The sequence below is a fragment of the Canis aureus genome, chromosome 6, assembly GCF_053574225.1.
Source record: "Canis aureus isolate CA01 chromosome 6, VMU_Caureus_v.1.0, whole genome shotgun sequence".
Lineage (NCBI taxonomy): Eukaryota > Metazoa > Chordata > Mammalia > Carnivora > Canidae > Canis > Canis aureus.
In genome coordinates, this window is record NC_135616.1 from 50,542,468 (window position 1) to 50,556,732 (window position 14,265).

Consider the following 14,265-nt stretch of genomic DNA (forward strand, 5'->3'; position numbering starts at 1 on the left):
GCAGCCACAGAACTGAGGTAGGACTGAAGAGAACTGAGCAAGGCTGTAGCTCTATTCCCTCTCCTGCCATTGCTGACTTCTCAGCCATTTTGATTTTGGCTACCATTTGTGAGACTACCAGGATTAGTACAATATATAGGACATTCAATTACATTTAAATTTTAAATGAACAATGAATAATTTTTAAATATAAATATATCCCAAAAATTGCATTTTATTTAGCAATGCTGCTTCTAGCCTGTCAATTCTGGTAAATACCATACTCTCCTCACATGCACAGTGTACACTCTCTTGTTCTGGTTGGAACACTGTGTGGAAGGTGGGTTAGATTTATTTTTTGTGGCTCCAAGAGGAGGAACTAGGCTCAATGGCTGGCAATCACTGGGAGGCAGATTTAAATGATGTAAACTCCCCTGCCTGGAAGTTTAGGAAGCACTGGATTTCCCCAAGAAGGGCACAGCTGTCTTCCCTGCAAGATCACGGTGATTCTTATAGTTAATGGAAGGATGATTACTTAGATTCCATTGTTTTAAATAAGGTGATTTGAGAACTTGGACAGTTTTTTAAGTTTATAACTACTAGATAAAGAAAGTAGATGCATTTGGCTACTATTTATGAGAGAAACTAGAGTAAGAAAATGATTTGTCCATGAGCTGAAGAGGCACAGATGTCTAAAATAAATGTTTGTCTTATGAACACTCAGAAGACAACAGAACATTTCTATTTTAGATTAATATTTACTTGTGGTGCACACATTTGAGACCTCTTTATGTGAAGCATTTTACATAGGTTGCCTCAAAACAGCACTGTGAGGTAGGCCCCATCCCCATTTTATAGACGCAGAAACTGAGGTTCAGAGAGATTTCCACAGCTGGAAAGCCCAGGTCGGTGGGATTTGAACATTCATGTTCTTTCTACCACACCTTGCTACATTCATTTGTTTTATGACACTTTAGGGATATAGGTCATAAAGACCTGGTGAAAAGATGTATTTAATCTTAGAGTACTTCCAATGCATATTGATGGAACTGTCATCAATTATTTGGCCAACTCAATCATAATCAAGAAGAGAGCTCGAAAAGAGCAGGCACTGAGGGTGCATGAATGCACTGAGGAATGAGGATATCTGAAAGGATGAAAGAGTAAGCAGGTGGGTGAGGCCTGAAAGATATATTTAGAAAGAGTTCCCTGAAAGAAGGAAGGAGTGCATGGCTTCATTCATTCTAGTTAAAACTCAGCAGTATCTGAAAATGAAAATGAAATTAAAGATCAATTATATCCATCATGGTTTCTCTAAACATCTCTTTTAGAAACTTCTAACAGATTTCAGCTTTCATCTAGTTTTTCACTACTATGTCAAATCAGACTTTATAAGAGCCCAAAGAGGAGATACTCTGAACTTAAAGGGATAATGTTGTTAGGAAATCTTGCCAGACCACTCTAGCCAAGGCAACTTTTCCTCTGAGTTATGAGGGCATTTTGTGTTATAAATGTATGTGCCTTATTTGCTATTTAGATATCCTTCCCTATCTATTGGTCTGCTTATGTTTTCCTGTGATTTAAACTCCTGTTTTAGAGACCATGTTCTACATGACCTTGTTTTCTCCACAGCATTTCCTACCAACCCCCTCACACAGTTGGCATTTGCTGTTTGAGGACTGATAAAGAGGAGGCTATCATGTGAGAAGTTGCAGGAAAGGGGTAACTAAAGAGGGCAAGCCAGGTAAATAGAGCATCCAGAATAAATAGGATGAGGCAACATTTAAGACTTCAAGTTTCTAACCTCACTTGATTGACACAGATTTACATTATCTATCTATTATCTATCTATCTATCTATCTATCTATCTATCTATCTATCTATCATCTACCTACCTACCTACCTATCATCTCTCTAGGATTCCTAGCTCAAGGACTTCCCACTTTCCTCTAAGCCAGTACCTGTCTTCTTCCCAGAGGGGTGACCTCACCTTCACCTTTGCAACCATTCTTCCTACTGGGATGCCACATACCTCCTCTTTCTCCAGGGCTGAGGGAAAGCCAGAGCCTAGATCAGGTACCAGATGTTTCAGGAGTGCAGAAAATAGAAAAGGGGCCTGGGTGACATTATTCTGAAGACAGCAGAAGTGCCATGTCCATCTATAGCTGACCCATAAAATGACAGTTTTGTCTAAAAGCCGTTTTCCAGACCACACCCTCATCAGAAGCTCATTGTTTCACGCTCACTAACTGTGCCTCTGATTGGCTGGCACGGTCCCCCCCTCCCCCACCAGTCCCAGTGGCCTGTTACTCCTACATGGACTGGCTGGTTCACGTTCTCCATCCAGACATGTGGGGCAAGGGTCAGGGAGACTGATGCCCCCAAAGTAGTTTTTATAACTCTTTCTCTGACCTAGTAGAGGGGGGTTGAAATTAGGCAATAGTTAGTGGGTGATTATAATAAAGCCATGTATCTCCTGAATAAGCAAACACCCAATTTTGGTTAGTAATAATTATGGCTTTTATCAGGACCGTGAAATTTATCAGTTAAATATTTAGTACTTTAGGGATTTTTGTGAGGTAAATTTTTGTTTAAAGAATTACATATCCTTCTTTTTTTATTCAAGTGCACATTTCTAATCAAATTTACCCCAAAGATAACCTGCAATCCAACATGGCACTGACCATAATGTGTTTTAGGAGGGTTGCAGATTTTTTTCTAACAGCTTCAATCCTGTTTTGATTTTCTAGCTCTTCTTATATATGTCACAACTACAATTAACATTTAGTGACACATATGTAAAACTTGAATTTAAAAAAGTTGAACTTTAAAAGTAAGTAATCATTCTCAAGATGAGTCCAGCCCTATCATTAAATTTACTGTGTTTCAAAATATTGTAAAACACAGTTGTCTTAGGGAGAAAAGAGATTAATTTAATTATATTTTCTTGAGAAAATTTTGTGATGTTAGTTGTGGAAACCAGTCTTAAGGGCAGCCCCGGTAGCGCAGTGGTTTAGCGCCACATGCAGCCCAGGGTGTGATCCTGGAGACCCGGGATTGAGTCCCACGTCAGGCTCCCTGCATGGAGCCTGCTTCTCCCTCTCCCTGTGTCTCTGCCTCTCTCTCTCTCTCTGTGTGTCTCAAATAAATAAATAAAATTAAAAAAAAAAAAAAAAGAAACCAGTCTTAATATAATTAGAATCATACCTCATGTAATTAAACAGACTCCTTAGGGAGAAAGCCCATCTTAATACCAGTGCTTTCTATTTTTGTTTCATCATATAAACAAGCTCCAGTAGAAACTGTTTTCCTTCATGGAGAGGAACCTGGGATTTGAGGTCAATCCTTGTTAAGATTCAACCTTTCACCATCATTTGAACAACTTAAAAAAAAAAGACAACCTGTTTACTATGGAGAAATGACAGCACTGATGTACTTTGGATCAATATTTCTTTGAAATGAATGCCAAACCACAAAAAAGATAGGCTAAAGAATTTATCTTTTTTTTTTTTTTTTTTTTTTTTTTTAAAGAATTTATCTCTTCTTGAGCACTCTCCACCCTGCTTCTGGCCCCACATCACAAGCAGCATGTTTTCTGCTTTAGCCTATGAAAATCTTAAGAGTTCCAATAGCTACGACCCCCAGAAAGTGTGCAAATAGGTTAACACAGTTTATACCCTTTTTGCAGATATACTTTGGTATAAGAAAGTACTAATCCTGAAACTTCCTAATTTTACACCCATCATCGACCAAGTCCTGAGTTAAAACATTATTTCTATTAGTCTTTATAACAATCCTATTACGTAAATACTTTCACGTTTCCATTTTACTCTTAAAAATACTAAAGCCCAGAGACAAAGATTAATAAGATCTCACAGTTAATATGTACCAGAGTTGAACTGAAACCCAGGCCTGTTAGACCTCGCATTGAGGACTTACCTAATAAAGCTTTCAGGGCTGGTTAGAAATTTTGATATAGAAATCAACTCAATTAGACCGATCAAGTGATCTGTACCATTGTGAAATGTACTTTTATGGACTTCAGTACCCATATTGGTAGTAAGGACTTCTGGCATATAAATTCTAAGTTTTTGAGAGTAGTTGTGAAACTGGTCGTGGACTATGTGTTTCAAGTGGTAAGAATTTTTTTATTGGAAACTTTCATTTGATTTTTAAGATTCAGTAATGGAGTGGATGAATGTTTTGGGGCATAAAGAAAGCATGAGCTGGTAGTCTGTCAATGGAACTTCTGAGAACCAAAGGGAAATGTGATTGCATCTAACTGCTATAAATAGTTTGACTGACAAGTGGGGCTTAGGATAACTCATAGGAAAGAGCAGGTTTTTATTTTATTTTATTATTTTTTAAGATTTTATTTATTTATTCATGAGAGACACAGAGAGAGAGTAAGAGACACAGACAGGGGGAGAAACAGGCTCTCAGCAAGAAGCTGATGTGGGACTTGAGCCCAGGACCCTGGGAATCACACTCTGAGCTGAAGGCAGATGCTCAACCACTGAGCCACCCAGGTGTCCCAGGACACCGGCTTTTATTTTATTATTTTTAAGATTTATTTATTTATTTATTCATGATAGACACAGAGAGAGAGAGAGAGAGAGAAAGAGAGGCAGAGACACAGGCAGAGGGAGAAGCAGGCTCCATGCAGGGAGCCCAACGTGGAACTCGATCCCGGGACCCCAGGACCGTGCGCTGGGCCAAAGGCAGGCGCCAAACCGCCGAGCCACCCGGGGATCCCAGGAGTGTGGTTTTTAGTAAATTTTTGTGAATGTGCACTTTGCTGGGGTTGAAAATGAGCATGTAGTGTGCAGAAAACTTCCCACTTCATTCTTTGCCTGTTGTCCATGCAAAGAAAGTCATGGGGATGAGTGGGTAGACAGGACTTGAGTACTATTTTTTCTCATAACCTTCATCTTCCCCCATGAGACAAATGTTGTACTCTTCCTGGAATTCATTTAGTCCTCTTCCCTTTGCCTGAAGCTGCTGTGTGAATGTCTCAGTGATCTTCTGTATCAGCTACGTGTTGTTCTCCAAAGCAGGCAACACGTCTTTGACAGTATGCTCCACCAGCACACCTCTAGCACTTGCAGGCCCCATCTCTTAAGAACGCCTTTAGCCTTTAGTGTCTATGTCATATTTCTTAAGAGATGGGGCCTGCAAGTGCTAGAGGTGTGCTGGTGGAGCATACTGTCAAAGACGTGTTGCCTGCTTTGGAGAACAACACGTAGCTGATACAGAAGATCACTGAGACATTCACACAGCAGCTTCAGGCAAAGGGAAGAGGACTAAATGAATTCCAGGAAGAGTACAACATTTGTCTCATGGGGGAAGATGAGAAGCCAGCAGCCAAGGAGAACTCAGAAGGGGCTGGGTCTAAGTCCAGCTCAGCTGGAGTGTTGGTCTCTTAAGGACCACGGCCTTTGCATTTTCTTCTACCCCAACTCCCACTTCTTCTAATTTCTCTTTATTGTTATTATTATTATTTTCTCTGCTATTGTAATATTTTTTGTTAATTAAATGTTTTGGTCAGAAAAAAAGGTTTAACCGTAGGAAACACATACACATGTGTGTTCACATAGGCCAAACTAATTTAACAGCATGGTTATACAAAGAAAGCAATGATAATTGGGCTCTTCAGGACCTCTTCACTTTTTCCTATGTCAAATTCTCTAATCCTTCCTCCTCAAAGATGGACTAAAGAGAAAGGATAACTGATAAAGTATAAGGTTTTCACTGCTAACTGCCAGATTTTGATCACATACAGTATTTTAAAAGTTCTTTTGTCATTGCTTCTTCAAACTTAGAAATAACTTGCTTTGGTGATTCCTCTGACTACAGTTCTACTCAGGACTGGCTCTTGTAGAATTTTTAGAAGGAAACCCACTACTCTAAACAGGAGCTCAAATTGAATAGACTGTTATTTCTAGCACAGAATAATCTATGTTGTCTCTCTTCATAAGAGGGATAAAAGTCGTAATGTTTATAGAAGGCTGACTTATGTCCAGGGCACTCTACTAGACACTTTAATCTGCTCAAAGTCATAGATTACAAATCACAGAGCTCGGATTCAAATTTAGGACTCCAGAACCTTTTCTGCCACATTATATCAATTATGGAATGTAATTCAAAAACTCAGAGATCCTCTGTTACTCTGTGGCTATTAAAGAACTGCTAGCCATTCCATTATCCACTTCTCACTCTCTTTAGCTCTATTTCCTTTTACTTCCAGGGACTTCATCATCCTTCACTGTACAACAGATTATTTAACCTTTTAACCATCTCTGGTAGACTAGAACAGAAGGAGCAAGTATGACTTATTATGGGCAAATAGTAGAAAAGAATGTTACTCATATCCATAAATAAGTTCCTTAAGTCATATATAAAGAAACACTGTTATTAAAAGTTTGCTTTATTTTTCTGTTAAATCAAGTATTAGCCCCCAGTTTACAGTTTGATTTTTTTATGCCTTCCAAACAGTAGCACAGTTAATATCACCTTATCAACAGCCAAATTATAAATCAAATTAGTCCCAGTGGTTTATGTTCACATCTAGATTGTTCAGGTGGTCAGGAACTCTTATTTGTTTGCTTTAGTTTTTAATTCTTGGTTATATCTATAAAGGAAACAGAAAGAAAAATAATTATGAATCACAATAGATAAATGTATAATAGGAAAAGTATGGGAAGTATATTCCATGTCTTCTTTCTCACTAGTCAAGAGGCTATATATTGGGAACTACAATCTTCTCAGGGGCATGTGTGAAACAGGCAGAATAGAAAGTGACTTAAGAATTTTATTTGCATCTAGCCTCTAAAAGCCAAAAAGTTTGACAACAGTTTCCTATACAAAACTATTATTTTGGTAAATATTTTCATTCTTGAATTATGTAAGAAGAGTGAAACAAATATGTGAACATATAGATAAAATTTACTAAAGTGTGGTCATCTAGAACTTTTTATTTTATACTTACAAAACATCTGTCCTAAGAATAAAATAAATTGGGAATGGGATCCTGTCTAATCACTAAAAATAAATGTATTTTTTGTGATGCAGGCAGGCTACTGGGTTGTTAGCAGTTTGTAAAAGCTGGGTTAGCAGGACAGTAAAGCTAAGTCCTATTTCCATTCTCATTAATCTAAAGAAAAATTAACCACAAAGCCATAGTCTTTTGCTTCTACAACACCCTGAGCTTCATTTATTATTCTTTCCAGATTTACAAGAGTAGAGAATATAAGCACAAAAAGTAACTTATTCCATGAAGTTTACCATACCTCCCAGATTTCTCAAAAAGTTCTGATTTTAAATACTCAACAGTGTTCTTCTAAATGCTCCAGAGTCCAACATTTATATTTTTAATTAAATCTCCCAATCTGCTATTGTGACTGAGAGGTGCCAAAAATCTTTTTGTCAAACTGCATCTGAGTTTTTGCTTTAGAAATAGTTCCGAACGTTGCACTTAGCATTTTCTTAGCTCTACTACTGAGTTAACATAAGGTTAGAATGAAATGGTGGCTGAGAAAAATACTCGTGAATAAAATCACTGTACAAATCAAAGTTTATAGGAATATAAGTAAGCTCTAAAACTGTTAGATGATTATGAAAGAATGGAATTATAAACCCAGGGATAGTAAAGATAAATAAAATCAAGATATAATATACTCTGCAGAATAGGATGCCTTCTGAAAGGAAGGTAAATTATAACTGAGTATTTTCTATTTCTTTATTGAGATCATTTAATTTTTTTTTAGCCAAAGAACATTGTCTTGTAATTTAGAAAGGCAGTTCAAACAAACCTAGAGCCTTCATCTAAGATGAGTTCACTCCAGAATGCTAGCCAATCACTGACAAATAATGTTAACTACTGAGTATATAGGCAAATTTTGGAAACATTGTGGGTTCATTCCCAGGCCACCACAATAAAAGCAAGTATCACAATAAAGCAAGCAAATGAATATTTTGGTTTTCTGGTGCATATAAAAGTTATGTTTACACTATACTATAGTCTATTAAGTGTGCAACAGCATTATGTCTAGGAAAGAAGTACATACCTTAATTTAAAAATACTGCTAAAAATTGCTAACCACCATCTATGTTTTCAGTGAGTCGTAATCTTTTTGCTGGTGGAGGGTCTTGCCTCAATGTTGATGGCTGTTGACTGACCAGGGTGGTGGTTGTGAAGACTGGGGTGGCAGTGACAGTTTCTTAAAACAGGGCAACAACGAAGTTGTCATGTCAATTAACTCTTTCTTTTACACACGATTTCTCTGTAGCACACGATGCCACTTGATAGCATCTTACCACAGAAGAATTTCTTTCAAAATTGGAATCGATCCTTTCAAACTCTTCTGCTGCTTTATCAACTAAGTTTATGCAATATTCTGAATTCTTTGTTGCCATTTCAGCAGTCTTCACAGAATCGTCACCTGGAGAAGATTCTATCTCTAGAAACACTTTCTTTTGCTCATCCATAAGAATTAACTCCTCATCCATTCAAGTTTGTTCCTGAGATTGTGGCAAGTCAGTTTTATCTTCAGGCTCCACTTCTCATACTTAGTTCTCTTGCTATTTCTACCACATCTGCAGTTATTTCCCTCAGTGATGTCTTGAACCCCTCAAGTCATCTATGAGGGTTGGAATCAATTCCTTCCAAACTCCTGTTCACAGTGATATTTTGACCTTTTCCCATGAATCACAAATGTTCCTAGTGGCATCTAAAATAGGGAATCCTTTCCAGAAGGTTTTCAATTTACTTTGACCAGATCCATCAGAGGAATTACAATCTATGGCCTTACAAAATATATTTCTTAAATAAGAAGACATGAAAATTGAAATGACTCTTTGATTCATGGGCTGCAGAATGGCTGTTGTCTTAGCAGGATGAAAACAACACTAATCTTGCCATACATCTTCATCAGAGCTCTTGGGTGATAAGGCACATTGTCAACGAGCAGAAATATTTTGAAAGGAACCGTTTTTCCCTGAGCACTGGGTCTCAACAATGGGTTTAAAATATTCAATAAACCATGTTGTAAACAGTTGTGTTGTTAATTTATAGGGCACAGGCAGAGGAGATTTACTATTATTTATTCTTAGGTCTTTAGGATTCTCAGAATGGTAAATGAGCACTGGCTTTAACTTCAAGTCATCAGCTGCATCAGCCCCTAGCAAGAGAATCAGACTGTCCTTCAAAGCCTTAAAGCCAGGTATTGACTTCTAACTATGAAAGTCCTGGATGGCATCTTCTTCCAATATAAAGTTGTTTCACCTACACTGAAGATTTGTTGTTTGCTGTAGCTACCTTCATTACTTAATCTGGTAAATCTTCTGGAAAATTTGCTGCAGCTTCTACATCAGCACTTGCTGTTTCACTTTGTACTTGTGTGTTATGGAGATGGCTTTTCCTTGAAACACATGAACCAATCTCTATTGGCTTCAGATTTTTCTTCTGCAGCCTCTTCATCTCTCTGAGTTTCACAGAATTGAAGAGAGTGAGGATATTACTTTGGATTGGGCTTAGGCTTAAGGGAATGTTGTGGCTGTTTGATCTTCCATCCAGATCACTAACACTTTCTCCAGATCAGTGATAGGCCATTCACTTTCTTATCAATCATATATTCACTAGAGTAGCATTTTAATTTCCTTCCAGAATGTTCCTTTGCATTCACAACTTAAATGTTCAGCACGAGAGGCCACCTTTTGGCCTGTCTTGTTGGCTTTCAACATGCCTTCCTCACTAAACTTATTTCTAGCTTTTGTTTTAAAGTGAGAGATGTACAACTCTTTCCTTTCAATTGAACCCTTAGAGGCATACTGCAGGCTTATTAATTGGCCTATTTTTAGTACTACTGCATCTCAGGGAATAGGGAGATCTGAGGAGGGAGAGAGATGGGGAATGGCTGGTCGGTGGCGCAGTCAGAACACACACATTTATCAGTTCAGCTCACTCACTGTCTTATGGGGGCATGGTTTGTGGTGCCCACCCCAAACAATGACAGTGGTAACATCAAAGATCAGTGATCACAGATCATCTATAACAAATATTATAATGAATACTACTCAGCCATCAGAAAGGATGAATACCCACCATTTGCTTCGACGTGGATGGAACTGGAGGGTATTATGCTGAGTGAAATAAGTCAATCAGAGGACAATCATCATATGGCTTCACTCATACGCAGAATATAAGAAATAGTGAAAGGGATTATAAGGAAAAGGAGGGAAACTGAGTGGGAAAAATTAGAGAGGGAGACAAACCATGAGAGACTCCTAACTCTGGGAAACAAAGGGTTGTGGAAGGGGAGGTGGGTGGGGGTTGGGGTGCACTGAGGAGGGCACTTGATGGGATGAGTACTGGGTGTTATTATACGTTGGCAAATCGAACTTAAATAAAAACAAATGTAAAAAAAATTTTTTTAAATGATAATTTTTGAAATATTGTGAGAATTACCAAAATGTGACACACAACAGACATAAAGGGAGCAAATGCTATTGGGGAAATGGTGTCGATACTTGCTAGGTGCAGGGTTGCCACAAATCCTCAATTTGTGAAAATGTGCAATATCTATGAAGAACACTGGAGCGAAATGAAATAAAATGAGGGATGCCCTGTAAACAGTTTTAAAAACTTCCAAATGTTCCTGGAACACTTTCTGACAAGACCAGCAGCTCACTCTAAAGATCATTTCCAATACCACATAACCATACACATTTAGGTCCCATTTTATTATATATAATGATAAAAGATTCATGGAGGAAATTACTTAATATTTCATAAGTTGTGTATGTTGTCTTAGAAGATTCTATGAAAGGGCTACATATCTAGATATAATACACAGACAGATTTAAAACCTAGATAGCAAACATATTGTTTAACACTCTTAACTTAAACCCCTTGACTTTTCTATAAATTTCTGCTTTAGGCATATCCCATCTTATCATTATACATGAATCTAAAAAAAAAAAAAAAGGCATTGCCATCTGGGTGGCTTCTGAGGCAGATTTTTCTTTTTAACACCTTTGATAGGCTTACCTCCAAATACGGAAGAGCTGAGAAGCTCCTGCTGCACCCACAAAGAAATTAACAGCAAACAGACTCCAGTTTTTGGGAATAATTACAAGTGAGTATCTTGACCAAATAAACCCTGTTGAAACAAAATATTTTTTTAATTTTTAAAAGTTTTTGTTTTTATTTATTTTAAAAGATTTTACTTATTTATTCATGAGAGACAGAGACAGGCAGAGACACAGGAAGAGGGAGAAGCAGGCTCCCCACAAGGAGCCTGATGTGGGTGGGACTCGATCCCAGACCCTGGGATCACGCCCTGAGCCGAAGGCAGGTGCTCAACTGCTGAGTCACCCAGGTGCCACAGAAACAAAATATTTTTTAAAAAGCATGGGTACTGCCGCAATATCTTTTGAACATTCAATATTAGAGTAAGATAATTATGCATAAGACCATGATAACATAATGTAGGATAAAGGAAAAAGAAATGCTGTACTTTGAGTCTTTCATAAAGTTGTTATGATTCAGTGTTACACAAAATATTTAATTCTTACATCAATAGGTAATCTTTACAGAGCAAATGTTTATTAACTTTTTCCTACTTATAAAATAGGTTCATGGCAAAAACTTAAAAAACAAAAATCCATGCAGGTACTTATTCATAGTAATTCTCTTCTGCCTTCTCCATGTATAATAATTTCCCAGAGTAAACATTGTTAATTTCTTGGTATGTGTGTGTGTATGTTTGAGTGTGTATATGTGCTTAAAACTTTAAGCTATTAAATAAATTGATGTAAAACAAAATAAATATATCACACGTCCTACATGGAATACAGAAAATATTTAACTTACCTGTGGCCATCAAAACAGCAGATTGAGCTGTGCTGAGTTTCTCTGCAGGTCTGGCCATGTCAGCCAATCCGGCACACACCAACCCCTAGAAATACATGTCAATATACAGAAAGAGAAGAGGTACCATGAGAGTGCAGTAATAATTCTTAATTTAATTAATTAATTAATTAAAAGATTTTATTTATACGTGATAGACACAGAGAGGCAGAGACACAAGCAGAGAGAGAAGGAGGCTCCATGCAGGGAGCCCGATGTGGGACTCGATCCTGGGCCCGCAGGATCACTCCCTGGGCCAAAGGTAGGCACTTAACCACTGAGCCACCCAGGCGTCCCTAATTCTTAATTTTACATAAAACATAAAGATTTGAGATTTCCATATGACAGTTGCTGTAATTTTAGTATTCGTGCATTAAGCAAATGTATACATATCATCATGAAAAACTATAAAGAATTCAGGAATGCTTTTTGAATTTGTGTTTTATTAACCACATCAAATAGCTTCATATACTTGAAAATCAGTAGTGTACATGTATTCTAACAAATAGTACTTCTTTCACTTATGAAATTATATATTCTTTATATATGCTGGAAACCACTGGTGTGGTGGATGCCTAAAAGCTCCTTAAGGTAATCTGTATAGATTCCTCCTTTCATGTTTTTGTCAACATTCTTTTTTAAAAGTAGAAGTATCAGGGACACTTGGGTGGCTCAGTCGGTAAAGTGACTCTTAGTTTTCACTCAGGTCATGATCTCATGGTAGCAGGATCAAGCCCCATGTCAGGCTACATGCTCAGAGTGGACTCTGCTTGAATTTCTCTTTCCTTCTTCTGCCACCCACCCCCTCAAGTTCTCCAGTGCGCTCTTTCTCTGAAAGAGGTAAATAAATCTTTGGAAACAAAAGTGGAAGTTTCAGAAAAACTGTTATAATTTTAGTTTTGGGGTCACATTTTTCTTTAATGTCAAAGTACACAAGGTTATTTCTTCTCTGCTGGTTTTTTTTTTTTTTTTTTTTTTTTTTTTATAAAGATTTTGTTTAGGAATGCCTGGGTGGTTCAGTGGTTAAGTGTCTGCCTTTGGCTTGGGGCGTGACCCTGGAGTCCCGGGATCCAGTCCCACATTGAGCTCTCTGCATGGAGCCTGCTTCTCTCTCTACCCGTGTCTCTGCCTCTCTCTGTGTCTCTTATGAATAAATAAAATCTTAAAAAAAATTTCATTTATTTGAGAGGGAAGAAGACAAAGTGCACAGGTGCAGGGGGAGGAAAAAGCAGACTCCCCTCTGAGCAGGAAGCCCTGAGTGAAGGCAGATGCTTAACCAATTGAGCCATCCAAGTGCCCCATCTCTGCCGTGTTTTTAACACTGTTGTATAATCCCCCTACTGATACCCTTGCCATTAGTATCACTCAGAAAATATAGTAATGAGTCTTCCTTCACTAGAGTATTAGTTATGCTTTTCTATTGTAGAGATGAGAGTATGTAATAAAATGATTTTTATTGATGAAAAATTCAAGCATACCCAAATAAGAGACGAGTACAAAGAATGCTTACAAGCCCATCACCCAGATTTAATTATTGAAATTTTGTCACATTTGTTTCATCTCCTCTCTTCCCTTTCTTTTTTTCCTTTAAATATTTTATTAAATCAAATTCTAAATGTCATTAGAGAATATGTTTTTAAGTAATTATTTTTAGGTCTCACTGAGTTTCTAAAAGATGCTCTGACATGGAAAATATAAATCAGCAAAGGGTTTTGCTCCTATGTAGAACATAGATATACTTGTGAATTTATACACAAACTTAAACTGAATACAAAGGGGGTTTTGAATTAATAAAGTCAGCAGTACAAGAAAGCAATGATTCTGATTTTAAAAGGGGGAAATGGTTACACAGAGGAGTATAATCAGAGGCAAATCATGGCTAACACTATTTTGCCTCTTTCTATGCCACTGTTAACTTTCACCCACAGTCCTGTGATTTTTTTTCTCCCAAATACTTCCTTGATTATCTCTCCTAGATTCTTCTTCCAGGTCCCAATATGCGTTTTCTCCATTTCATATTTGTTCTGCTTCTGAGGGTAATATACTGCCATTGGGAAGGGATGAAAGGGATTGATGTCTACTATTAATCTACTGGGTAATCTACTATTACATTGCAGCTTGTTGGATAGATCTATGAACACTATAGGCTACATTCTAACTTTTTTGGGGGAAGAAGTCAGTGGTCATGATTTTGTTTATGCTCCCAGTATACACTTTATTTTTCTGGGACTTGTTAATAATTGTTCTCTTCCATGAAGGTCTTCAGCTCTTTTCTCATGTTTCTAAAAAACTCTTTTCTATTTCTATATCACTCTACCCTTATGTAAATTACCTTAGAAAATCTCACCAAATCTAATCTCTGTCATTTACTAGCTGGT

The 14,265-nt window shown here is 37.4% G+C and overlaps 2 protein-coding genes across 5 annotated transcripts in view; both read right to left on the reverse strand.

The window, feature by feature from the left end:
* The window catches only part of ADCY10 (adenylate cyclase 10), an 84,671-nt gene extending 81,637 nt beyond the window's left edge, over positions 1–3,034 (reverse strand). Inside the window, exon 1 of one of the 4 annotated variants that reach the window (XM_077901533.1) lies at positions 2,012–3,034. The gene's annotated coding sequence lies outside the window, so the exon portion shown is untranslated. Of the gene's footprint in view, positions 1–1,969; positions 1,990–2,011 lie in introns of those variants that run through there. The other 3 variants (XM_077901535.1, XM_077901532.1, XM_077901534.1) reach the window with 3 other exon arrangements.
* Positions 3,035–6,388: 3,354 nt separating this feature from the next.
* MPC2 (mitochondrial pyruvate carrier 2) overlaps positions 6,389–14,265 on the reverse strand; it is a 29,586-nt gene continuing 21,709 nt past the window's right edge. Inside the window, exons 3-5 of the mRNA XM_077901557.1 lie at positions 11,852–11,936; positions 11,027–11,138; positions 6,389–6,610 (exon numbers count right to left, since the gene is read on the reverse strand). Of these exons, the coding sequence (XP_077757683.1) occupies positions 6,574–6,610; positions 11,027–11,138; positions 11,852–11,936 (234 nt within the window). The 3' untranslated portion in view covers positions 6,389–6,573. The remainder of the gene's footprint in view (positions 6,611–11,026; positions 11,139–11,851; positions 11,937–14,265) is intronic.